Raw genomic sequence first — 25,467 nt, 5'->3', positions numbered from 1 at the left:
ACTATGTGGTGGCCGGAGTCGGATGTGAGACGAAGAGCAATTCCCCTCGAGGCCCTTATGGACGCAGCTCGCCTTGTTAGAGCAGATCCACGGGCGCTGAGAGCCACTGGTTTGCTCCACGCCCGCCCAGCACACCAAAGACCCATCTATCTGTCTCAGGGGGTGGTGCTGCTCCACGCCCACCCAGCACACCAGAGACCCATCTGTCTGTCTCAGGGGGTGGTGCCGCTCCACACCTGCCCAGCACACAAGAAACCTGTGTCCATCTAAAGGGGTCAATCATTGGTCTCCCATTCTGGAGACTGGGAAAGCTGAGGCCCACAATCAGGTCCTGTCTACCTCACATGGCCAGACTGCACAACAGACTTGGACTTGCCATGACCAGGTGCCCAGTCTGAGCACACTGGACCCCACAGCGGTGTGAGGCTAGGGGAACTAGGGGGCTGCATGTGCCCACCACCCCGCCCCCACCGTTCCCTCATGCTGTAAGAGTCACCTCTTATCACAGGAGAGAACTTGGAGGTTGAGCCCTAAATCCTGTCTCTCCATGGTAACAACAGCTGAGCAGCTTCCCCTTCTCTGCCTCAGTGACCCTCTCTGAAAAAGGGGTGAAGTCTTAATCTTCCTCCCCTCATTCATGGAATGAGAACCCCCACCCGAGTGTCCATCTCCCAGGGCATAGGGCTCAGAACTCTTCTCCGAGCACAGGAACCACTGCTGACGGCAAGTGGACCTGTGGGATTGGCCGGCCTGTGCCCCCCGGACACATGTGGATGACCGGGTGGGGCCAAGCTGGCTCCTCTCCTCTGAGTGTGCTGGAAAGCAATCAGGGCAGTCGTGCTTGGTCTCTGGATAGAGAAACCGAGAAAGCAGGAGAGAGAAAAGAATGCAGTCAACCCACAGGGTAGTCTCACAGGCCTGTTGCCCTGCGTCCTGCTTCCCGGACCCACCCTGTGAGGCCGATCCCTGCCTTGCTCCTGTGAGCACATGCCCCTCAATCCTGTGTTTGAGCTTGAGAGAACCCCCATTACTATAAGCAAATGTGACTTTTAAGACTTCTAGCCTCCAGGAATCCCAGTTTTCTGAGAGGCGTTAAATGAAAGGTGTGCATGACAGTGAAGAGAAAAAAAAAAGTCCTCACTTGTATGGCTGATATGGTCCCAACACTCGGCTGGACTCATAGAAAGGAGCCAGCTGGTGAGGCAAGAGGAAGCTTACTAAGTACCTCTTCTCCACTCGTGGGAACCTGCCTTGGCAGCGCGTGGAGCTCTCGGAGAGCGCCAGGCTGCCTGCAGGAGAGGGAGACAAGGGGCCTTCACCCTGTTATGGGAGACAGGGGGAATCTGAGACGGGCCAGGCCAGGACACCATTAGAAACACCTATATTTTATACACACATTTCCCAAGGGATTACAGTGAAGGTTGTTATATAATGAAAGTTATATTTATGAAGTGACATTATACACTGAGATTGGGAAAAACAATAGGAAACAAAAGAGAAACTCCCGTTTCTTTAGAAGCCAAACAAGAGGAATGCCTTCCCCCTCTTCCGCCCTTGCCCCTGGCCTGGCCTGGCCTGGCCCTCCTCGCCCACGGGTCTCATTCCCGACCTACTGGACAGCTCCCACACTGTCCCCCAGCCCAGCCCACAGGCCACAGACGCAGCTGAATTCCTGAAACTCCTGACTCGTTTTTAAAATCAGTAAAGGAAGATTCGACAGACCATTTGTGGTGGGTACTTTATTGAATTATGCTTCCCTAAAAAGTGGAAAATCTTCAGTTGCAGAGACAGGATACTGGAGGACTTTACTGAGCAGAGGTCTCATCCCCCCACCATCCTGGACAAGGGGGGCTTTTCCACCTCAAACCCACCCTGGAGGGAAGCAGGATGTAACTTTATAGCTAACTACCCACTTAACTAACCAACGAATGGACCAAATGACCGGATGTTTACTGAATTAAGAGCTAGCTGCTCTTTATAGCATTTGTCAGTTTGTCATTCTGTGGTGGCTTGCGTATTGCCGTGATGCTGGAGGTTATGCCATCGGTATTTCAAATACCAGCACGGTCACCCACAGTGGACAGGTTTCAGTGGAGCTTCCAGACTGAGACAGACCAGGAAGAAAGACCTGGCAATTTACCTCCAAATATTAGCCAGTGAAAACCCATGGATCACAATGGAACACTGTTGGATATAGTGCTGGAAGATGAGCTCCTAGGTTGGAAGGCATTTGAACTACACAGTAGCCACAACAATGGGCTTGAATATACCAACGGTCATGAAGATGGCACAGGACCGGGCAATGTTTCCTTCCACTGTATGCGGGGTTGCCATGCATCAGAGCCGACTCGACAGTGAGGGACAGCAACATCGAAGCACTTTATAGGAAAAGGGTGCTGCCTCACGTGGCAGTCCCTTCCTACACCATTTTAGGGAGCAGTGCTCAGCCAGCCGCGATGGAGTGTCTGTCTGCACTCACTCCTGACGTTCCAAGCTCTCTGCCTGGAGCCCTCTTCCTCACGTCTCCAAGGGACTCTCAGGGGCCTTGGCCACAACCCTGCTGTGGCCATTTCTTTGCCCTTCTTTTTCCTCCTTCTCCTGCCCACTGAAACCCCAAAGGTCCTTCAAGGCTGCTTTCCTGCCTAGTGTGTGTGATGTGTGTTGAGTGTGTGTGGCGGGTATGTGTGTGTGTGGTGTGTATGTGGTATGTGTATGTGTGGTGTGTGATTATGTGTGTGGTGTGTGGGTGTGGTGTGTGTGTGGCATGTATGTATGTATGGTGTGTGTGTAGTGTGTATGTGGTGTGTAGTGTGTGATGTGTGTAGTGTGCGTGTATGGTGTGTGTGGTGTGTGTATGTGTGATGTGTGTGTGTGGTATGTGCATGGCATGTATGTGTGATGTATGGTGTATGTGTAGTGCATATGTGGTATGTGTATGTGTGGCATGTAGTGTGTCATTTGTGTAATGTGTATGTAGTGTGTATGTGGTATGTGTATGTGTGGCATGTAGTGTGTGATGTGTGTAGTGTGTGTGTATGGTGTGTGTGGCATGTATGTGTGATGTATGGTGTGTGTGTAGTGTGTGTGTATGGTGTGTGTGGTGTGTATGTGGTATGTAAGTGTGGTGTGTATGTGTGATGTGTGTAGTGTGTGTGTGTGGTGTGTGCATGGCATGCATGTGTGATGTGTGTAGTGCGTGTAGTGTGTATGTGGTATGTGTATGTGTGGCGTGTAGTGTGTGATGTGTGTAGTGTGTGTGTATAGTGTGCGTGTGTGCTGCGTGTGTCCCCTGACTTCTCTCTTTTAGACGGGATTTCAGGTGAGCCTTTCTGATGCTCTCTGCTGGAACACTCGAAGCTTCTCCGACTCTGCTGGGTGACCAGCACCCAGATCCCACAGGATAACCTTGTGCAGGGAACCCGGGGAGCCCCCTCAAGCCCCTGGGGTGGGAGGCAGGTCTGGGGCCTGAGGGAAGGGCTGCTGTTCCAGGATCCTCCCCTCCCCCATCCCGGCTGGCTCTTTTTCCTGCTCCTGTGCTGGGTTCCTGGGCTGGGGCTCCTCCCTGACTTCACCTGCTGGGCCCCTCACCAACACACACCTGCCCCGCCCCCTCCCCTTCCTACCTCCTGCTTTGGCTCACTCAGAGCACAAACATAAGCGGAGCTGGGGCAGGGGCCTACCTGTGGAAAACAGCACCTATGGCAATTAGTTTCAAATTGCTGAACGATCTCTCAGAGCTGGCGATGGAAACTGCGATGGCCAGCAGAAACCGGTATTACCGCCCCCCCTCAAACAGCACCAAGGGAGCGTGCCCGCCTTGCCTGCTATGCCTCAGTTACACCTCTGGCTGGCGGGGGGCGGGGGGGCCCTCTGCTGTACAAACATCACCACAAACGGCTGGACCACAAGATTCTTTTTAAAGGGCGTAAGATCCTTGGAGGTCCACAGCTTTGTATGTATAACGTTCTCAGGCCGCTTTCATATCTGCTGTTTCTGAGTCTCACGGTGCACCTGAGGGGTTAGGAGGGCTGTTTTTATTCCAGCACCTGAAAACTGTGGAAACTGAGGCTGGGTAGCCTACACAGTAGGTGGCACGTCACAGCTCGATGTCCCCACTGGGCCACGACGCAGGGAAGCAGGGTCAGAGTCATAGACATGTGACTTACACGAAATGATTGAGAAGCCAGGCAAACCCATCATGGGTGCCTGTGGCTCTCTGGGGTTCTGGGTGGCCTGGGGTGAGGGGCCAGAGGGTCCCTCCACTGGTCCTGGAGCCGCAAGTTACCTTCACCCCCAGAACCACAACCCGGTGGCCTGACCTGACCCCAGTGGGGACCAGCCAGGGAGGTGGCTTCCAGGAAGTCTCCCCCCACCCCCACGGCCATGGTTGCCGGGCGACCTATGGGGTAGGTTGCTCAGCTTCCTGCTGCCCTGAATGCCTCTCCTACCACCTCAGATGTGGCTCCCCAGGGAGCAGGGGCTGACCCACTCCCCTTCAGAAGGGAAGAGGCTGGCCAAGATCAGAGCCTGGCACCCCTGTGCTCCTAGACAACAGAGAGCAGGCGCACATCTAACTGGACCCACTGCCAAGCCCGGGATAGCACGTACGTGAGCTGCTTAGTGACAAAAACAATGACAATGACGTTACTGATCGCCAAGGGTTGTCGAGAACATACCACATACAGGCCCTGTTTAGGTACTCTGATGTCTTCTATTAATTCATTAAATCCTCACACAGCCCATGAGGTAGCTACAATCTCATGTCCACAGTTCTTTACCCACAAGCTTGGGGCCAGATGCATCTCGGGGCCTTTTGGATTTTACAAACACTAATGTTTCCAGGCAAAGGGATAAATAAAAACTGCATACAGCCTCACCTCTGCTCAGGTGAGTTGTGGTGCCACCTTAAGAAAAAGGTTTTTGTTTGTCAGAACTTTTTGGATCTAAGAATTCTGGACAAGGGGTTGCAGGCCTAGACAATCCTCATTTACAGATAAGGAAACCAGGGGCAGCGCGGTGAGCACGCATCTGAGGGCAGGCAGGTCGTAGGGCTGGGGTTCTAGATTGCTACAGGCCTAGGAATCCTCCATGGCTGGTCGGAGAACAGGGGGCAGCTTTCCACAACTTGGGGCCCTGAGAACAGCCCCTGGGAGGTGCCTGGTCTGGGCCAGCAAGCTCCACTCTGGGGTCTTAGGCGGGGCCCTGGCACAGCCCAGCCACACAGACTCAGGAGCTAGGCCGGGTTAGCAGCCTTTGTGGGAGACGGGCTGCGGGCGGCCAAGGTCGTCTCACCTCCAGACAGATGACAGAGCCCTGGTGCTCTCGGAATACCCGCAGCTGCTCCCCACTCAGGATGTCCCAGGCGCGGACGGTGGCGTCAGTGCTGCCTGTGAAGGCTGTGTGGCCAGGCGTGTCCAGTGCCAGGCACAGCACGGCACCCGTGTGGCCCCGCAGTGTCCGGTGGCAGCAGCCACTGGCCACCTGCCACACCTTGGCCGTGCCGTCGGTGCTTCCTGTCACCAGCAGCCCCCCAGCCATGTCCTCGTCCCGCTCGCAGAGGGCACTGTGGAGGTCCCGCGGGGCAGAGTAGGCTAGAGGCAGGACGCAGTTGCGGTGGCCCCGGAACTCCCGGGACATCTGCTCCTTGTCTACACTCCAGCAGCGAGCCGTCCGGTCGTAGGAGCTGCTAAAGAGCTGCCTGTCGGCCACCAGTATCCTGATGGCAAGAGGGGAAGGGTTGAGGGTCAGATGGCCAGGCTGGCCACAGGGTTACACCCTATTTCCCAAGTCCCACTGCCAAGGGTCCCTTTGGCTGACATTCTAAATGTTCAAAAGTCCAGCTAATGGGGAAGGGCAAGACACTCCCGGCAGACAGGAGACATGGATCTGAGGAAAGCAGGGGGTAGGCTGTCCTGGGCTCCTGCATCAGGAGAGGACGGTGAGGAGCTCCAGCAGTAGCTCGGCCGTGGGGCTCCCCACCACCCCCAGAACAAGACTCAGACTCAAGGCCTCCTCAGTCTGGCCCCAAGCATTCTCCCTTCTCCGCCCACCCCTGTGTGGACACCATGCCCTTTGCCGGAATCCACACAGCCTCCTGCCCAGTCAGACTCGGCACAGCAGCCGGAGCAGCCTCTCCTTTATCTGGCCAGACTTGCCTTCTGAGTTCTGCTTAGAGTCCCCTTCTCCAGGAAGCCTCCCTGATTTCACCCTCACCGTTGCCTCCCCCTTGGCTGAGCTCCTCTCCTGTGCTGAGTCCGTGTGTCCATCTGGACTTCACCCTCAGCCAGAATCAAGGCCCCAGGGAGCCTTGGAAATACCTCTTAGCAGTTACCCAAAAAATCATTATAGGAAGCAGGTAGAAAGGGAAGAAGGGAAAGAAGGAGGCAGGGAAGGGGATGGGTAGGGTGACCAACTGTCCCAGCCTGCCCAGACTGAAAGGTTTCTGGGGACACAGGGCTTCCAACTTTAAAATAGGAACACACTGGGATGAGTTGGTCACCCTGTACGAAGGTCAGGCTCAAGTGGCTGAGTGGTGGGTTTCAGACTGAGGGACCCAAGAGGAGGAAGGGAGGCCCTTGTGCTCATAGCTCGGGACACTGTGCCCCTTGTGTCCACCTGTGACTTCCTATAAAGGTGAGGGCCCAGGAGGGGGCACAGGTGAGCAGGACAGGGGGCTCTGGCAAGGGGTGCACGGTGTGAGGTGTGGGGCCCGTAACAAGGGTCTGCTGTCAGCTCAGACCAGCAGGACCTCATGAGGGCTGATGCCTGGTGTCAGACACCCAAGCTCCCCCGGTTCCATGCAGTAAATATTCATGACCCTTATTCTCTGATGAATGTGAAGAAGGCCCCCTCCCCCCCCATCCCAGGAAAACTCACAGGAAATGCACATGGAATCCTGCTTGTAGCTTCAGAGGTTGGCACCCTCCTTGTTGAGAACCCCAGTGGTCACAGCAGGTGGGGGAAGGGGGTCATGACAGGCTTTGAGGCCGCAGGTGCAGCTGGGTGGGGGTGCTGGGCTGGGCTGCCTCTACTGGGAGAGCCCTATGTGTGGGGTCGGAGGGGCCCACCAAGGGTTGGGATCCCACCTTTCAGGCTCCTCTGTGAAAGGCCAGGAGGAGGTCTGGCCCGGCTGCAGGACTCTGGCACCCCAGGCCTGTTTCTCCTTAGAGTCCTCAGACAACTCTCATTTCCGCAAGGAACTTGATGCAACAGAACTGCACCAAAGTAAGAGTCATGCTTCTGACTGGCTTTTGCCTGGATTTTCTCGAGATGTGTATTTCTAAGTGGAGACTGACTGTTGCCACACAGCACCGGCGGGTGGTGTCGTGGGGGGCTGCGTTGGTAGGGAGGCCTGGGGTGTGGCCTGGTGTCATGGAAGCTTCCAAGCCCCTGATGCTCACATGCCTGGGCTGGCTCTGAAACTTAAGAGGATGTGAATTCCACACCCTCATCTCAGACATCTGTCACATTTGTCACCAGGTTATTAATATGCAAAAGTTGACCTAGGGCTGTTGCTTCTTAACAGCTGAACATTCACAAACAGTGTGTGTGGGCGTGGGGGAGCTAACAGTGACCACAGAGCACGCTTCCTAATGGGGGGCTAACAGTGACAGAGCCCGCTTCCTAACTTAATTGCCCAGATTTACTTCTGAGAAGCAGCCGGTGGTCCTCAGGTTAGCCAGCTGTGACCTGAGATCACGGTGGCCAACACGGGCCAGGGGGAAGTTCTCTCACCTGCCCCATCTGCCGGGCACCTTCAAGCCACTCACAGAGGGGACTCCTTGCACCCCTCCCCCTTTATGTTAATAACAAGCATCTTTCTCAAGAAAGGCAGCATGGCCAGAAGAGGCCAGCGTGAGCTGTAGAAGACCTGAGTTCTATTCTTGTGCCTTCAATGGCATGTCTGTCTTCTTACCCCTGGGCGGTCCTGAGCGCTCTGCGCCCCAGCTGCTGGCAGTCTGGCAGTGGCCGGGCTGGGCGCCCTGCTGGGGTTCCTTCCAGACAGACCTTTCCACTTTTATCATCCCAAGTCAGCACCATGAGGTCCTCTGGTTTACTGCTGCACTCTACTTAGGGGTGCCCCTAGCAGCCTGCCTTGTGGGAACTGCTCCCCGGCAGGCCCTGCTGATCTAGCTGCTGAGATCACGGGCCTGGCCCAGCTTCTCACCCACCACCCTGATGGTTAATCACCCGCCCACTAGAATACCCCTTCCTCTCTGCCCGCCCCAGCCCCAGCTGGCGGACCATCCTGTGGCAATGTTCCATGAATTCCTGAGTACCGGGCTGTACTCAGATGAACCTCTGGCCGAATGCGGCTCCTTCTCGGCCCAGAGGGCCTGCTGGCGGGGGCTCCAAGTCTCCCCCTTGTACGGGCATTCCCTCAGGACTCTGACAGGGCTGGTCAACCCACCTCAGCTAAATAAATAGTATCAAATTGATCTGATCAGCAAAGGAATTTCCATTGCTTAGCTCAGACCCAAATTTAATAAGGAAAGGAAAATTCAAACCTCCTTGAGAACGGAGGGGTGGGATATTTTCAACAACCACATGGAAAGAAGAGGTTTAAAAACATCCATGATTCCCTCTTCACAATTCCCATTTTTCCCCTTCTCCACCCCCCGGGTCTACCATCAGTTATCAATTAAGTGATTTCCTCTGGAATTCATGCCCATCAGTGGGAGCAGTAGGCACAACTGCCTCTCCTCACAGCCAGCAGCGGGCAGCAGTGCTGACAGGGCCCTCAAAGGTGCTATTGGACACAATTCAGGGTACTGGAGGTACCTGCCATGGAAGAGGAGCCCTGGTGGCACAATGGTTAAAAGCACTCGGCTGCCGACAAGTTGGGGGTTCAAACCTGCCAGCCACTCTTTGGAAGAAAGATGTGGCAGTCTGTTTCTGCAAAGATTTCAGCCTTGGAAACCCTATGGGCAGTTCTACTCTGTCCTATGGAGTCGCTGTGAGTCAGCAACTGGTTTGCCATGGAAGAGTGGGTGAGTCCCCTGCCCCTCGGCCTCCCAAACTCCCAGTGCACTGGAGTATTAGCACTGTGCCCTTCTGCTCCAGCCCCCACCACTGTGTGCTGCTGACCACCTCCCGTGTCCAGGCTTCCCAAGGGCAGGGCCCACGTCCTACACCTTTGTTCCATCCGCTCTGCCGGGTAGTGCCCCTGACTAAAGACCGAGGCCTCACTGACTGGCTGCCCAAGAGCCCCGGTCATACTGACCTGTTCACGATGGATGTGTGTCCTCGGTAAACGGCCAGACACTGGCCAGTCAGCACATCCCACTTCCTGACGGTGTGGTCGGCACTGCATGTGAAGGCAGCCTCGCTCTCCAGCTGGCAGAAGGTCACGTAGCTTTCGTGTCCTGCAAAGGAGGGGAGACGTGAGCACGGTGTGCTGCCTGCTGACAGTCTTCATCCGGGAAGGGTGTTTGAGAAGGGGAGGAAGGGAGGAAAGCAGGGGCAGGGAACGTTTCAAACAGATCCAGAGCTGACGAGCCTTTTAAAAGGACGATTTAAGTCTGGGAGACTCTCGAGATGCTCTGGACCCTTTTATCCCTCACTACTGACACACGCCTATAGGAAGTAAAGCTACTTAGCCTCTCCGCACCTCGGTTTCCTCATCTGAAATGTGGGTGGTAACTTTAGCTACCTCATAGAGCTGCTGTGCAGACTGAGCTCCAGCGCTAGCCACACGGTACATGCTGTGTGTCTGCTGGTCTCCTTACATTTGGGTACAGGTACTGTGCTCGGCCGAGTACAGGCCCCCAGAGATACCAGGTCCCAATCCCTGGAACCTGGAAGTTTGACCTTATTTGGTCTTTGCAGCTGTGATTAAGTTAATGATCTTGACATGGTGAGATTGTCCTGGATTATCGTATCAGAGATAATATGGTTTTACACGTAGAAAACCCTAAAGAATCCATTAAAAAAAAAAAAAAATAACCGTTAGGCTAATAAATAAATTTAGCGAAGTTGCAGGATACAAAAATCAACACATAAGAGTCAGTTTTATTTCTATACAATAGCAATGAATAATCTGAAAAGAAAATTAAGAAAACAGTTTCATTTATAATAACATAAAAAAAAGTAATTAATAAAGAAGGTGAAAGACTTGTATACTAAAAACTGTAAGCCACTGCTGAAAGAAATGAAAAACCTAAATAAAGGGAAGCCCCTGCATGGTGCAAACACTTAATGTGCTCGGCTGCTGACCAAAAGGTTGGAGGTTTGAGTCCACCCAGAGGCACCTCAGAAGAAAAGTCTGATGGTCTACTCCTGACAAATCAGCCACCGAAAACCCTACGGAGCACAGTTCTACTCTGACGCACATGCGGTGGCCATGAGTTGGAGTCAACTCACTAGCAACTGGGTTGTTTGTTTTGTTTTTCAAATAAATGGAAAGACATCCCGTGCTCACAGAGTGGAAGACTTAATATCGTTAAGATGTCAACACTCTGGAACCCTCATCCATTGCTGGTGGGAATGCAAAATAGTACAGCTGTTGTAGAAAACGGTCTGGTGGTTCCTCAAAAAACTACGAGTAGAGCTGTCACTAGTTCCACTCCTAGTTATATACCCTAGGGATCTAATAGAAGCGGCATGAATGGACATAGGAACACCTATGTTCATTGCCGATGGCACTGAAGAAAGAAGTCTAAGCTGCACTGAAGGCACTGGTAAAAAACAATGCCCTGGGAATTGACGGAATACCAACTGAGATGTTTCAACAAATGGATGCAGCACTGGAAGTGCTCACTCGTCTATGGCAAGAAATTTGGAAGACAGCTACCTGGCCAACTGGCTAGAAAAGATCCATATTTATGCCTATTCCCAAGAAAGGTGATCCAACCAAATGCAGAAATTATCAAACAATATCATTTATATCACATGCAAGCAAAATTTTGCTAAAGATCATTCAAAAGCAGCCGCAGCAGTATACTGACGGGGAACTGCCAAAAATTCAAGCAGGATTTAGAAGAAGATGTGGAACCAGGGATATCATTGCTGATGTCAGATGGATCCTGGCTGAAAGCAAGAATACCAGAAAGATGTTTACCTGTGTTTTATTGGCTATGCTAAGACATTTGACTGTGTGGATCATAACAAATTATGGATAACATTATGGAGAATGGCAGTTACGGAACACTTAATTGTGCTCATGAGGAATCTATACATGGATCAAGAGGCAGTCGTTTGAACAGAACGAGGGGATACTGCACGGTTTAAAGTCAGGAAAGGTGTGCATCAGCGTTGTATCCTTTCACCATACCTATTCAATCTGTATGCAGAGCAAATAATCCTAGAAGCTAGACTATATGACGAAAAACAGGGCATCAGGATTAGAGGAAGACTCATTAACTACCTGCATTATGCAGATGACACAACCTTGCTTGCTGAAAGTGAAGAAGACTTGAAGCACTTACTGATGAAGATCAAAGACCACAGCCTTCAGTATGGATTACATCTCAGCATAAAGAAAAGAAAAATCCTCACAATGGGAACAATAAGCAACATCATGATAAATGGAGAAAAGATTGAGGTTGTCAAGGATTTCGTTTTACTTGGATCCACAATCAACACCCATGGAAGCAGCAGTTAAGAAATCAAAAGATGCATTGCATTGGGCAAGTTGTCTGAAAGAGATCTCTGAAGTGCTGAAAAGCAAAGATGTCACCCTGAGGACTAAGGTGCACCTGACCCAAGCCACGGTGTTTTCAATCACCTCACATTCACGTGAAAGCTGGACAATGAATAAGGAAGACCGAAGAACTGATGCCTTTGAATTGTGGTGTTGGTGAAGAATATTGAATATACCATGGACTGCCAAAAGAATGAATAAATCTGTCTTAGAAGATGAATAAATAGAATGCTTCTTGAAAGCAAGGATGGTGAGACTGCTTCTCACATACTTTGGACATGTTGTCAGGAGGGATCAGTCCCTGGAGAAGGACATCATGCTTGGTAAAGTACAGGGTCAGCAAAAAAGGGAAGACCCTCAGGAGATGGACTGACACAGTGGCTGCAACAATGGGCTCGAGCATAGCAGCAACTGTGAGGATGGCATAGGACCAGGCAGTGTTTTGTTCTGTTGTGCATGGGGTCGCTATGTGTTGGAACCAACCTGATGGCACCTAACAGCAACAACAAATGTTCATTGCAGCACTATTCACAATTAGCAAAAAGATGGAAACAACCTAAGTGCTTGTCTTAGGCTGGGTTCTATACAGAAGCAACACCAGTGAATCATATATAAATATAATACATGTATACGCACATACATACATATATGTAAGCAAAAAACCAAACCCATTGCTGTCGAGTTGATTGTGACTCCTAGCGACACTACAGGACAGAGCAGAACTGCCCCATAGGGTTTCCAAGGAGCAGCTGGTAGATTTGAACTGCTGGCCTTTTGGTTAGCAGCCAGTCTCTTAAGCTGTGCGCCACCAGGGCTCCATAAATATGTATATGTATATGTATATGTATATGTATATGTATATGTATATGTATATGTATATGTATATGTATATGTATATGTATATGTATATGTATATGTATATGTATATGTATATGTATATGTATATGTATATGTATATGTATATGTATATGTATATACACACACACACACACACACACACACACAGATTTATCTCAAAGAAATAGCTCACACAGCTGTAGAGGCTGACAAGTCCCAAGTCCGTGGGGCAGGTGTCAGGCTAGAGGCTTCTCCTGACTCACGTAGCTGCAGGGACTGACAAACCCAAGATCAGCAGGTCAGACAGCTGGCTGCTGGCTCACAGGCTGTGGGAGGCTGACAAATCCCAAGATTGGCAGGCAATTTGGCAGGCTGCTGGCTCAAGTTCCAAGAACTGGAGGTCAGATGATGATGACTGAATGCAGGATCCAGCACAAGTGAGCAAGCCTTGCCAGAACATCCATATGTATATTGGATGCAGGCCACACCCCTGAGGAAACTCCCCTTACAACTGATTGGCTGATCACATCATGAAGGATGACCACATCATCACATAACTGCCAAATTACATCATTACATAACCACCAAACTACATCATTGCATAACTACCAATCTACAACATTATATAACTGTCAAACCACTGAGGATCATGGTCTAGCCAAGCTAACATACAGCCTTATCAATAGAGGAATGGATAAGCAAAATGTGATACATACATACAATGAAATACTACTCAGTGATAAAAACAAGTTCCCAAACATCTTGCAATGAGGATCAACCTGGAGGACATTATGTTGAGTGAAATAAGTCAATCACACACACACACAAACCAAATATCATATGTTCTCATTTTTATAAAATGACATGAATAGGTAAATATATGAAACTAATGTTCATTAGTGGTTACCAGGAGTGGGGGGCGGAGAGGGAGAAGTACTTCCTAGCCAGTAGTCCCATTTGCTTATAGTAATGGGAAAGGTGGCACCAAATGTGGGTGAAGTTTGCACAGCATGACCGATGCAATCAATGTTAATAGCTGTACATGGGGAAAAAGATGAATGGGCAGATGCTAGGTTGTGTAACAATAACAACAATCAAAAAAATAGGGGAGGCTACAGGTGCCGATACTAGTTAGACATAGCCAGTCACCTCATGGGATTAGTTCTCTTGGTTGGGGCCTTAGGGCTGTGGTCTTGTAGGACAATCCAGTCAATTGGCATAATAGAACTTTTAAAGTTTATGTTCTACCTCCCAAGTACGATGAGTAGTGTCTGGGATCTGGGGCCTCGGGTCTTAAAAGCTTACAAGCAGCCATCTAACATACAACTACTGGTCTTTATTCGTCTGGAACAAAAGAGAAAGAAGGAAACCCAAGAATCGGAGAAGGAACTGGACTACAGGACTAACTGCTTCTTCCACCTTGAGACTAGAAGAACTAGATAGTGCTCAGCTATCACTACCGAATGTTCTGATTAGGGGCACAATAGATGAAACCTGATAAAAAGGGAAAGAAATATGGAACAGAACTTCAAATTTTTAAAGAATCCAGACTTACCAGGCTTATTGAGGCTGGAGGAATCTCTGAGGCTACGGCCCTGAATTGCTCTTCGGACCTTGAATTGAAACTACCCGCTGAAGTCACCTTTAAACTCAGTAACAATGTAGCCAAAAGAGTAAAGATTGTCACCCTTGAGTATTGCATTAAAAAAAAAAAATCTAAATAAGACCAATGGGTCAACAGCTATTTTAAAGCATAAATAAGGTGGGGGGTGAGGCAGGGCAGAGAGTTCAAGTAAATGGAAATGAAACAACTAGAACAGAAATAACAAGAATGTTGACACAATGTGAAAAATGTAACCAATGTCACTGATCATTATGTCTAGGAACTATGAAATGGAAGTGGGTCTTGCTGTGCATATTTTCACCGAAAATAAAATTAAGTATTAAAAAAAAGATGTCAATACTACCCAAAGCAATCTACAGATTTAATGTAATCCCTATCAAAATCCTAATGGTATTTGTAGAAGAAAAACTCATCCTAAAATTCATATGGAACTTCAAGGGACCCCAAACAGTCAAAACAATCTTGAAAATGAACAAAGTTGGAGGAATCGCAATTCCTGATTTCAAAATTTACTACAAAGTTACCGTATCAAGGCTGTGTGGTAATGGCATAGGGATAGACACGTAGACTAACAGAACAGAATAGAGAGCCCAGAAATAAAACCTCACATCTATGGTCAATTGGTTGTGACAAGGGTGTCAAGGCCATTCAGTGGGGGAAAGGACAATCTTTTCAACAAATCATGCTGGAAAAAATTGGACTTCTACATGCAAAAGAATGGAGTTGGACCCTTGCCTTACACCATAAGCAAAAATAAACTAAAAGTGAGTCAAAGACCTAAGGTTAAGAGATAAAACTAAAAAACTCTAGGAAGACAACACAGAGGGAAAGCTTCATTGACCTTGGATTTGGCAATGGTTTCTTAAATATGACACCAAAAACACAGGCAACAAAAGAAAAAATAAATTGGACTTCACCAAAATTAAAAACTTTTGTGCAGCAAAGGATACTCTCCAGAGAGGGAAAAGACAACCCGCAGAATGAGAAAATATTTCTCAATCATGTATTGGATAAGGGTTTAATATCCAGGATATATAAAGACTCCTACAACTCAACAAAAAGACAAACAATCCAATCACACAAAATGGGCAAAGGACAAGAACAGACATTTCACCAATGAAGATACACAAATGACCAAAAAGCACCTGAAAAAATGCTCAGCATCATTAGTCATTAGGGAAATGCAAATCAAAACCACAATGAGATATCACTGCACACCAATAGGATGGCTATTTTAGAAAAACAGAAAATAACAAGCGTTGGTGAGGATGTGAAGAAACTGGAATGCTTACGCATTGCTGGTGAGAATGTAAAATGGTGCAGCTGTTGTGGAAAACAAAAAATTAAATGTAGAATACCATATGACTCAATAATTCCACTTCCAAAGACTGGAAATCAGAGATTCATATAGATAGGTGTACACCAATGCTCAATGCAGTACTATTCACAAGAGCCAAAAGGTGGAAATAACTCAAGTGTCCAGAAAAAGGTGAATGGATAACAAAACGTGGTCGATACATAAAATGAAATATTACTCAGCCATAAAAAGGAATGAAGTTCTGATGTATACTGTTACGGATTGAATTGTTCCGCCAAAAAGATATGTTGAAGTCCTAAGCCCTGTACCTGTGAACTGTGAGACAATAAATTTCTGTTCTTCAAAGCCACACACCCACCTTTTGGTATTTGGTTACAGCAGCCTTAGGAGACTAAGACACATGCTGTGATGTGGATGAAATGTCAAAGAAGTTAGAGGTAAAGGGACAAATGTATGACTCCACTTATCTGAAATATCTAGAATAGGCAAATTCATTCAGACAGAAAGCAGATCAGATGTTACCAGAGACTGGGGTGGGAGAAATGGGGAGATATTGCTTAAGGGGTATGGGGTTTCTGTTTGGGATGATAAAACTTTTTTTTTTTTTTAAATAGATAATGGTGATGATTACACAACATCGTGAATATAATTAATGTCACTGAATTGAACACTTAAAAATGGTTAAAATGGTAATGTTTATGATATGTATACTTTACCAGCCCAAATAAAGAAAGAAATGAGAGAGGGAGAAAGGCAGAGGCAGGTTTGACACATACAGAGGAGAAGACAATATGAAGACAGCAGAAAGTGATTCAAGATGCTGGCCTGGAAGAGCAAGGATCACCTGGAACCACAGAAGGTGGAAGAGGCAAGGAACAGGCTGTCACTGGAGAGTCCAGAGGGGGTGTAGCCCTGCCAATACCTTGATTTTGGCCCAGTGATATTGTTTTGGATTCCTGGCCTCCAAAACTGCAAGAGAGTAAGCTTCTGTGGTATTAAACCACCAAATTTGTGGCCCTTTGTTAAGGCAGCCACTGGAAACTAATATAGATACCAAGCTGAGTAAGATGCCAGCACTGAGGGGCAGTGCTGAGACAGTGCATGGCCCTGGCGAGGGGACAGGATCAGCACTCACCCGGGCAGGGTGGAGTCCTGAAAAAGGAGGAAGGCCTGCGTGGCGTGAGGAGGGAGAAGAACATTCTGGGCAGAGGGACAGCACATGCCAAGCAGAAGTGGCCCTTTAGGGCAGGCTAGAGAGCTGAGTAGCCCCCTGAGGCTGCGAGCATGGTGAGGGTACAGATCTAGGACAGTCCAAAGGGTCACACAGGGTTCCAGGGTTGCGGCTGCATGCACCTGGGTGACCTGCTAGCTGGTATCCATGTCACTGGGTGATGTCCACTGGGGTTAGTGGGGACAGCCCTGGCAGCCTCTGATCACCGATCTTAGCAGGGCCTGTCCTTCCAGGCAAAGAAGTGTCCAGCCTGGAGAACAACTTTTTGACAGAAACTGAAGCTGAGTGTATCTGAAAGGAATGCAGGGATCAGAAAATCAAAAAGAAATGTTAGAACTAAAATCCATTTTGCAGACGAGGAAACTGATGAGTTAAATACCCACACATTTGGTGGGATGTATTTACCACGTTTAAGGATTTTGATGAAATTTGAAAATTTATATAGATGTCTGGTATCAAGTACATGGGGACTGAGAATCTCCTGGGTCATTTCAAGCTGATCGACACATGTTTTTTGTCTTGGGTTTACGCTTACTTATTCTTGGAAGAACTCAACTTCTTAGGTTCTAGGAAAAAAAATTTTAAAAAAACAATAAGAAAGAAAAGTTGTACAATCTTCTTGGAGAGCAGATACCAGGCCTCCAAGAATGCTTGTACGAATTAAGTAAACAGTTGAAACTACAGATTATGTTTCCCTTAAAATGCATGGGGGTTTAAAATTCAAGGGCAAAATGTGTTTGGCAAAACACAGTGCAGGATTTGCCCACCCTACAGGGTTTATAAAGTATTTCAGGATTGTCAGCACACTTTCCCTGCCACCCAGTTGCTCCCACCTCTGCCCCCTCCCCCCCTGTCAGGAGGGCTCACAACACTGCTGAGGAGGAGCCACGTGGGCTTCCTCACCTGGCAGGCACCTCACCTACCTGCCTGGCAGGGAGCTTGCAGGAGGGACTGACCCGGGTGATGGGCAGGCGGGCCCCCTCTGGCCCTGGTCTTCTGAGGGGCCGCAGGCTTGCACTAAAGAAGGTTGACTCAAGTCTGCCTCCTCCCCAAGGACCCCGATTGTGTCCCACCACTAGGCATCTCAGCAGCAGGAAGGCTGAGTGCAAAGTAAAGCTGTGCATAAAGAAGCCAAGAAAAGCACTTAGGGACCAGCGTGGCCGGTAAACCAGGGCTCCTTGACCTAGCGAGGCCACGGCCATGCAAACAGGTGGCTGAAGTTGGGAAACTGGGGCTGTTCTTACGACATGTTTAAGGAGGAGGAAAGGGGATTTATGCCCTGATTGCGACTCTATAAAGACACAGGCACATATAACAAAGACTTGAAGAAAACGTGCAATTGGGACGTAAGTTGCTGATGTATGAACACCTTGTCTGCGAGCCTGAGTGCCCACGGCTCTCTTGGGGAGCTCTGGTGAGGCCCCTGTGGCCTATAAGCCTTTCTGGTGGGCGAACCCCTTCCCCCAGGCAGGGTTGTTGTGTTTACAAAGCCACCCACCCTGCATCTGAAAACACGCTGGAGTGAGTCATGGCTCAGCATGGACAGCAGAGGGGCAGGGTCTGACCTGCAGGAGTCATGCCTGCCACCCAGGGGTGCTGGAATGCCGGGCCCTCCCTCCCACCCCGGATGTGGGTGCATGGAGGGCCTGGAGGGGCCCAGTCACCTCTCCAGGGACCCACAGGGCCTCAGCCATCCAGCTGTTGGAATTGTGCAGATCAGCAAAAAAGCCAAATGAAAAATAAATATTTTTGAAGGGATGGAGACTGCAGATAAGATGCAGTTATGTTGAAAAGAACATGCTGAGGCTACAGGGATTTCTGCCAGGACAGTTGGCCCTTCCCCTCCCTGCCCACACCCCCGGACTTGCTGCCCTTTCTGGAAACTTCCGGTCCAAGTGCTCCCTCCATAAATGCTGGAAGTGCGCTGAAATGCTCTGAGGCAGAAGGCAGACTGCAGGCAGGCTGGGGCCCGGGGCAGATGGCCAAATCGGATGTGCCCTTTGACTCAGCTGAAAAGCAGTGCCCCTGTTCCCTCGAAAAATGTCCCAGTTTTGTACAGCAAAGCATGTGGCCTCCCTGGCAGACACATGACGCAGGCAAAACAAATCCTGTATCTTGGCACCATCCCAACCCTTGCAGCACAATAACTCCTCAAGTGGCATCTTTATCTAACGGCCCAGCCGGTGAGGCCATCCCTGAGTTGTGACTAAACTCTGCCTTCCAGATACCCCTGCCCTCTGCTTCTGCCCCATTTATAATGTGGGCTCTGTCCTCCCACCTCAGCTGGGGTCAGACAACAGGGAGTCCCAGCAAGAGACTTTAGGTCATGATATGCACCCTCAGTGTGCTCCCTGAGGGTCACCTCAGGCTGGTGTGTCCCTGGAACCAAGGTCATACTTTCCCCAGGAAGCCCCCTGCAGTCGTTCCTGGGCTGTAGCAACTGTGCTCAGCCCAGCTCCTTTAGGCGAGGAGAGGTGGCAGCCCTGCCGGTCCAGCTCCGGCACTGTGGTTCTCTATACTCTGCCCCTTTATTAAACTCTCTGAAGGGTGCCATTTTGTTTCCTGCCAGAGGTGACTGATAAATGGGTCTAGATTCTAGGATCTCTGACTAAGGGTCAAACAGGCTAGTCCACAGGGGCTCACACATACCTCCCATACCACAAGTTTCCAGTAAATAGGAACATGCTGTTCGTACCCACGGGATTAAAAACAAACATGCTGGAAGATGCAGTTAGAAGATGAGATGAGTCATAATTGGCCAAAACCTTCAAGCTGAGTCCCTTACTCAGTCTGAAAAGAACAGGACAGGAACTGCCATTTTGGGGACGTTTTTTTTTTTATTATCTTTAACCCATTGATCCAATGAAGTGCTCCTAAATAAGTAGATACCAATGGATAAAAGAGAAAAGAGTGGGATGGGGATAATTCCATTAAAAGCAATTCTTCTCATTACAGAATGGTTGGCAATTAAGCCCCCTTTTTCACTGTGAGCTCACCAACAGCATTGGAAAGCCAACTTCATTTATTAAAAAGTGAGTTTGTCCAATTAAAACATGGGCAAAAGACTTGAATAGACATTTCTCCAAAGACATACAAACGGCCAATAAAAACCAAAAAACCAAACCTGTTGCCGTTGAGTCGATCCTGACTCATAGAGACCCTATAGGGCAGAGTAGAACTGCCTCATATGGTTTCTAAGGAGCACCTGGTGGATTCGAACTTCCGACCTTTTGGTTAGCAGCTATAGCACTTAACCACTATGCCACCAGGGTTTCCAAATGGCCAGTAAGTACACAAAAAAGTGCTCAACCTCATCAGCCATCAAGGAAATGCAAATCAAAACTACAGTGAGATAGCACTTCACACCCACTAAAACCAAAACCAAGCCAGCTACTGTGGAGTCCATTCAGACTCATGTCTACCCCGTAGGTTTCAGGGTGAACTGTGTTTCACAGGGTTTTCAATGGCTGTGATCTTTCGGAAGTAGATTGCCAGGCCTTTCTTCCAAGGTGCTTCTGGGGGGGTTTGAACCACCAATCGTTCAGTTAGAAGTCGAGTGCTTAACTGTTTGTATCACCCAAGGATGGCTATTATCAGAAAAAAAAAAAAAAACAGAAAATAACAAGGGTTGGTGAGAATGTGGAGAAACTGGAGCCCTAGTGCATTGCTAGCGGGAATGTAAAATGATCACTGTGGAAAACAACCCGGCTGTTCCTCAAAAAGTTAAACATGGAACTACCATAACCCATTGCCGTCATGTTGATTCCGACTCACAGCAACACTGCAGGACAGAGTAGAACTACCCCAAAGGGTTTCCAAGGCTGTAAATCTTTATCAAAGCAGACGGCCACATCTTTCTCCTGCAGAGCAGCTGGTAGGTTCGAACTGCCAACCTTTCAGCTAGCAGCTGAGTGCCAAACCACTGCACCACCAGGGCTCCTCAGAGTTACCACATGACCCAGCAATTCCACTCCTAGGTATCTACCCAAAGCAGAGACTCAAACAGATAGATGGACACCAACGTTCGTGGCAGCACTATTCATAATAGCCAAAAGATGGAAACAACCTAAATGTCCATCAACAGATAAATGGATAAACAACACGTGGTTTATCCATACAGTGGACTATTTATTACTCAGCCATGAAGAGAAATGAAGTTCTTATACATGCTACCACATGGATGAACCTTGAAAACATACTGCTGAGTGAAATGAGGCAGACACAAAAGGACAAATACTCTACGCTCCCACTTACCTGACAAATGGAGAAGATGCAAACACATAGAGACCAACGTTTGTGAGCGGTCGCCAGGGGCTGAGGGGAGTGGGCAACAGGGAGTTACTGCTTCAGCGGTACTGAGTTTCTGTTTGGGGTGATGAAAAATATTTGGAAATGGATAGGGGTCATGGTTGCACAACATGCCGTGTGTAAGTGCTGTCAGTGAATCGTACAAGTAAAAATGCTTAAAATGGCAAATGTTTCGTTATACATGTTTTACCATAATTGAAAATAAAAGGTGTGTTCCCAGCCCCTCAGGGGAGTGCAGCTGGTGGGTGGAGGGAAGCCCACCCGCTCTCCACTCTGGTCATGAGCCTACTCTCCCAGGGCCTCAAAGAACAGCAACGTACCCACCAACCATTCACCCCACAGGCAATCGCCCTCATTCACCTGCTCCATCCCACTCCTTGGTCCCAAACTTTCCTAAACAACCTTGCAAGATACACAGAAAAGCCCCCGGTCCCCCAATCGCCTCTGCTGCCTGAACTGAGCAAGCTCGTATTCAGATAAAAAAGCATGACAGGGGCCAACCCCACCCCTCCGCCCAGGAGACCAGGGCTGACTGGCCCACAGGCAGTCACTGGGAGTGGCACACGGTTCTAACCCTCATTCCAATCTAGCAGCTTCCACAGTGGAGTGGAAAGAGCACTGGACTTGGAGTCAGGAGCTCTATAGCGTTAGCCTCCCATTGGTTAGCGTGTGGCCTGGGGCAAAGTCTGGCCTGTGCCGGAGCGGCCAACAGTGGCCTGGTGAACAGAGAAGTGACAGTGGGTTAGAGCCCCCACGCCCCCCCCCCCCCAAATGGCCAGCTGGTGACCTCGGGCCAGTCCTATCACCTCACTGTGCTTGTTTCCCCACCCACGCAGGAGGATGACAACAGCACCTGCCTCACAGGGCTAATTCCTGTAAGACATGCAGAATGCCATGTGGTAAATTTGTCAGTCTTCCCTGCTCTCATCTGCAAGCGGGTAACAATCCTATACCCCAGAGCTGTGATGATTATGAACATAATAAGTACATAGCCCTGGTGGCTCAGCGAGTAAGGCACTTTCTGCTAACCAAAAAGTTGGTTGTTCAGACCCATGAGCCGCTCCACGGGAGAAAGATGTGGCAGCCTGCTTCAGTAAAGATTTACAGCCTTGGAAACCCTATGGGGGGCAGTTCTACTCTGTATAGGGTCACTATGAGGTGGAACTGACTCAACAGCAGTGGGTTTTTAAGTACATAGATGTTTACTATAACATAATAGGGTACTCAACAAATGTTCTAAAAAAGCAAGCAAACCCATTGCCACTGAGTCAATTTCAGCTCATGGCAACCCCATCTGTTACAGAGTAGAACTGCTCCACAGAGTTTTCTTAGCTATAATCTTAACGGAAGCAGATTGCCAGGCCTTTCTCCCGTGGAGCCTCTGGGTGGGTTTGGACCACCAACCTTTTGGTAAGCAGCTGAATGCAAACCGTTTGCACCACCTAGGGACCTAAACAAATGTTTTGCGGATACAAAAAGCACAACTTGGACGGTGGCTGGCAAGGCCTTTCTCTCCTTGAGGGGCCACACAGAAGTACCATCACACACACAACAGACTTCTCTGCAAAATACATCGATTAGTGCAATCTCAGGATCAGGAAAGTTACCTTTTTTTTCCCCTCTGTCCTTGAAAACTCTTGAAGTACCTTACCCCTCTGATGGCAGACACAGTTCAGTAGGGGCATTTTCCTGCTAAGTGGGGTAGTCTCAGTCAGGGTGCTACAAGGCCTCGGTGGGAGGCTGGTTTGAGTGCCCTAATGGACAGTAGCTGAGAGGCCACCACAGGGGTGTGGAGGAAGGACAGAGCAGGGGAGGACCCAGGTACCAGGCATGCAGCTGGATGTGAGGGCAGGATAAGGTGGATAAGAGGGGCAGAGTCAGGTGCCCACAGGCTACAGCCAGCTTGGACAAGCCTGGAGCTCAACTGGGGAGGAAGCCCTGTACAGGCTGGGCTCCCACATGGGCCCCAGACCAGCCATGCATCAGATCCTCCCACAAGCTCATTAGAAATCCCAGTTCTAGAGGCCTATCCCAAGGGATCACAGGAATGGGGCCTAAGAATCTGCATGTCAGAAAGTCCTCCGGATAAGCTCATGTTTGGGAAGCAATGCAAATTGGACTTAAAATTTCTAATAGATCTCCTAGTCTTAGCGGGGTGTGTTTGAGTGTGGGGGTGGTGGGGGAGATCATGTGCTAGTTTGTGGCTAGTTCTCCATTGTCCACACTAACTCCTAAGTTAACAGGTAATCCACCATGATCCCTATTGCGCTTTGACATTATTTTTATTTACAACCAGGAGGGTCAGGCTCAGCCAATATTGAAGCTAATTGGTACTCCCTGTGCCTACATAAGCTTCCAGGCCTGGGGGAGGCCACCCAGGATCTGCCATTTATTGTGGAAAAGCCAGCCCAGGACGTAGAAATGCACACAATTCAGACGGCCTTGTGCCCCATCAGGGAACTGCTGGTGCTGAGGAGGGGTCCCCACAGATAGGCTAGTGCAGACTTTCTGATGGGCCCACAGTAAGAACACACTGACCTCCCAGTAAGTAAAAAAAAAAAAAAAAATACACACGAGCGCAGGTCTGGAGCTGTTCCATGAAACAACATTACACCTACTACGTGTCATGCATCCTCATATACCTGTTTTCAAATACGCAAAACTGATTCAACAGCCCCCTCCGGAGAAACTGTGATCGATATAGTTCCTCTCCCTGCCCTTCATTTTACAGCTGACGGTACACAGGAGGCATCACAGAGAGCTGATGGGGAAGATGGCTGCTGGCGCCCGGGGACGTTCAAATTTCAACTCAACCTTTCACCTCCAGTTCCCATGTCTGTAAGAGTGGGGAACAGCAGTGTGCAGATGAGAAATTAGTCCTGCAATGCACAGCAGTCCCCTGCCTGGTGCAGACCAGTTACTCCCCCACACTCAGGGCAGCGCCCTGTGTATCAGTGTGGGACTCTGCTCCACAGGGTTTCCGGGGCTGGTTTTTTAGAAGCAAGTCGCCAGGACTTTCTTCATCCCCAAAGCTTTTCCCTAGGTAGTTGAGTGCGTTAACCATTTTCACCACCCAGGGGCTCAGGCAGGTAACAAGACCCTGACAAACACCAGCCCTTGTTACCAGAGTGGTCCCGGGAGAGCAAACGTCTGGCCAAAGGTCACAAGATCAATGCCAGAAAGGTGAAGGTTTTGTTTAGCTGAGGGCTGTAGGCGAGATTTCTTTGTTAAAATTGTTTTAGTAATAACGACTTAATGCGGTTGGCTAACAAGCCATCCTAGCTCCCGGAGGACAGCTGCTCATCCGCGCACCCGACCCTGAGTGCTCCCCATGTGCACCCACCCACACTGCCGTGCCTGGGGGGGCTGGGGGCTGGGCTGCGCGCACCCCATTCTGCACCCACCCACTCCCCCACGTGCGGTCCCGGCGTGGGCACCGGCTGGGATCTTGGAGAGGGGCCTGCGGAGGAAAGGCAGGGCGACCCCCAGCACTCAGGTGGGGGGCGAGGGGAGCGGCGGCCGCGGGGCTCTACCTTGGAAGAGGGCGCAGCACTGGCCATCCGCGGTGCTCCACAGCCGGGCCGTGCCGTCCTCGCTGCCTGTCAACAGGCGCTGCCCGTCGGGGCTCAGGCTGAGCCAGTTGATGCCGCCCCGGTGGTCGGCGCAGACCCTCAGGGCCGACACACCGCCCCCCATGCCGCCGGCCGGCCCAGCTAGGGGGCGGCGCCCCGGCGTCCGGGCGGCGGGTCCCCGCGGCCACCCCGGGGGCCGGCGGCCATAGGTGGCCTGAGGCTGGGCGCGCGGCGCGGGCGGAGCGGGCGCAGCCTCGTCCCGGGCCCCGCAGTGGCGGCCGGCGCCCACCTGAGCAGCCCTCCCCTCCGGCGCCCGCCGCCCGCTCCTCCCCCGAGCCCACCCCCCCGCCGCCCCGCCCCTCTCCGGGCCGCGCCCCCCGCCGCCCCTTCCCCACGCGGGAGCGCAGGGCGGGTGGCGGAGCGGGGCGGGAGGTCTGGCCCTGGGCACGGCCCCCGGCTCTGGGGAGGAGAACGCCAGCCGGGAACCCCTCGGGCCGGCGGAGCGCTGGTCCCGCCCGCGCCCAGCCCTAGGCGCCCAGCCGGAGGCGCTCGGGGGGCTCAGGGCGGCCCAAGGGCTTAGGAGAGCGCGGCCTGGTCATCCCGACCCGCCTCCAGCGGGAAATCTTGCGCACAGCCGGAGTGGTCAGGAAGTCCCACAGGGGCTGCTGGGCGGGGCGGGGGGCTAGGTCCGGGTGCAAGCCCGGCGAAGGGCAGCTCGCGCTGGTTTCCTGGGGCCAGCGCGCCCCTTCCGAAGAATCCCGTAGGTCCCCGCAGGAACCCACAGCCCGGGCTCCCGAGCCCTCGCTGGGGGCGTCCCTGGTTCCCGTTAGGGCAGTTCCAGCGCCTGGTAGCAGCCTGCGCCCCCCACCCCCCTCAGGTCCTGTAGGTAGCGGGATTCCCGAAACCCCCAGGGCTCTGCCAAGCATCTAGGAGGGC

The 25,467-nt window shown here is 50.6% G+C and overlaps 1 protein-coding gene across 2 annotated transcripts in view; it reads right to left on the bottom strand.

Annotated features, from left to right (window-relative positions):
• Nucleotides 1–24,840, bottom strand: part of WDR86 (WD repeat domain 86) — a 34,522-nt gene extending 9,682 nt beyond the window's left edge. For both annotated transcript variants that reach the window (XM_049861957.1, XM_049861956.1), the window contains exons 1-3: nucleotides 24,493–24,840; nucleotides 9,224–9,365; nucleotides 5,293–5,716 (exon numbers count right to left, since the gene is read on the bottom strand). In XM_049861957.1, coding sequence (XP_049717914.1) covers nucleotides 5,293–5,716; nucleotides 9,224–9,365; nucleotides 24,493–24,655 — 729 coding nt within the window. In that variant the 5' untranslated portion in view covers nucleotides 24,656–24,840. The remainder of the gene's footprint in view (nucleotides 1–5,292; nucleotides 5,717–9,223; nucleotides 9,366–24,492) is intronic.
• Between the last annotated feature and the right edge of the window lie 627 nt (nucleotides 24,841–25,467).

Source organism: Elephas maximus, chromosome 20, assembly GCF_024166365.1.
Source record: "Elephas maximus indicus isolate mEleMax1 chromosome 20, mEleMax1 primary haplotype, whole genome shotgun sequence".
Classification (NCBI taxonomy): Eukaryota; Metazoa; Chordata; class Mammalia; order Proboscidea; family Elephantidae; genus Elephas; species Elephas maximus.
The sequence above is the reverse complement of the archived record's forward strand: the minus strand, read 5'-3'. Positions and strand labels throughout refer to the sequence as shown.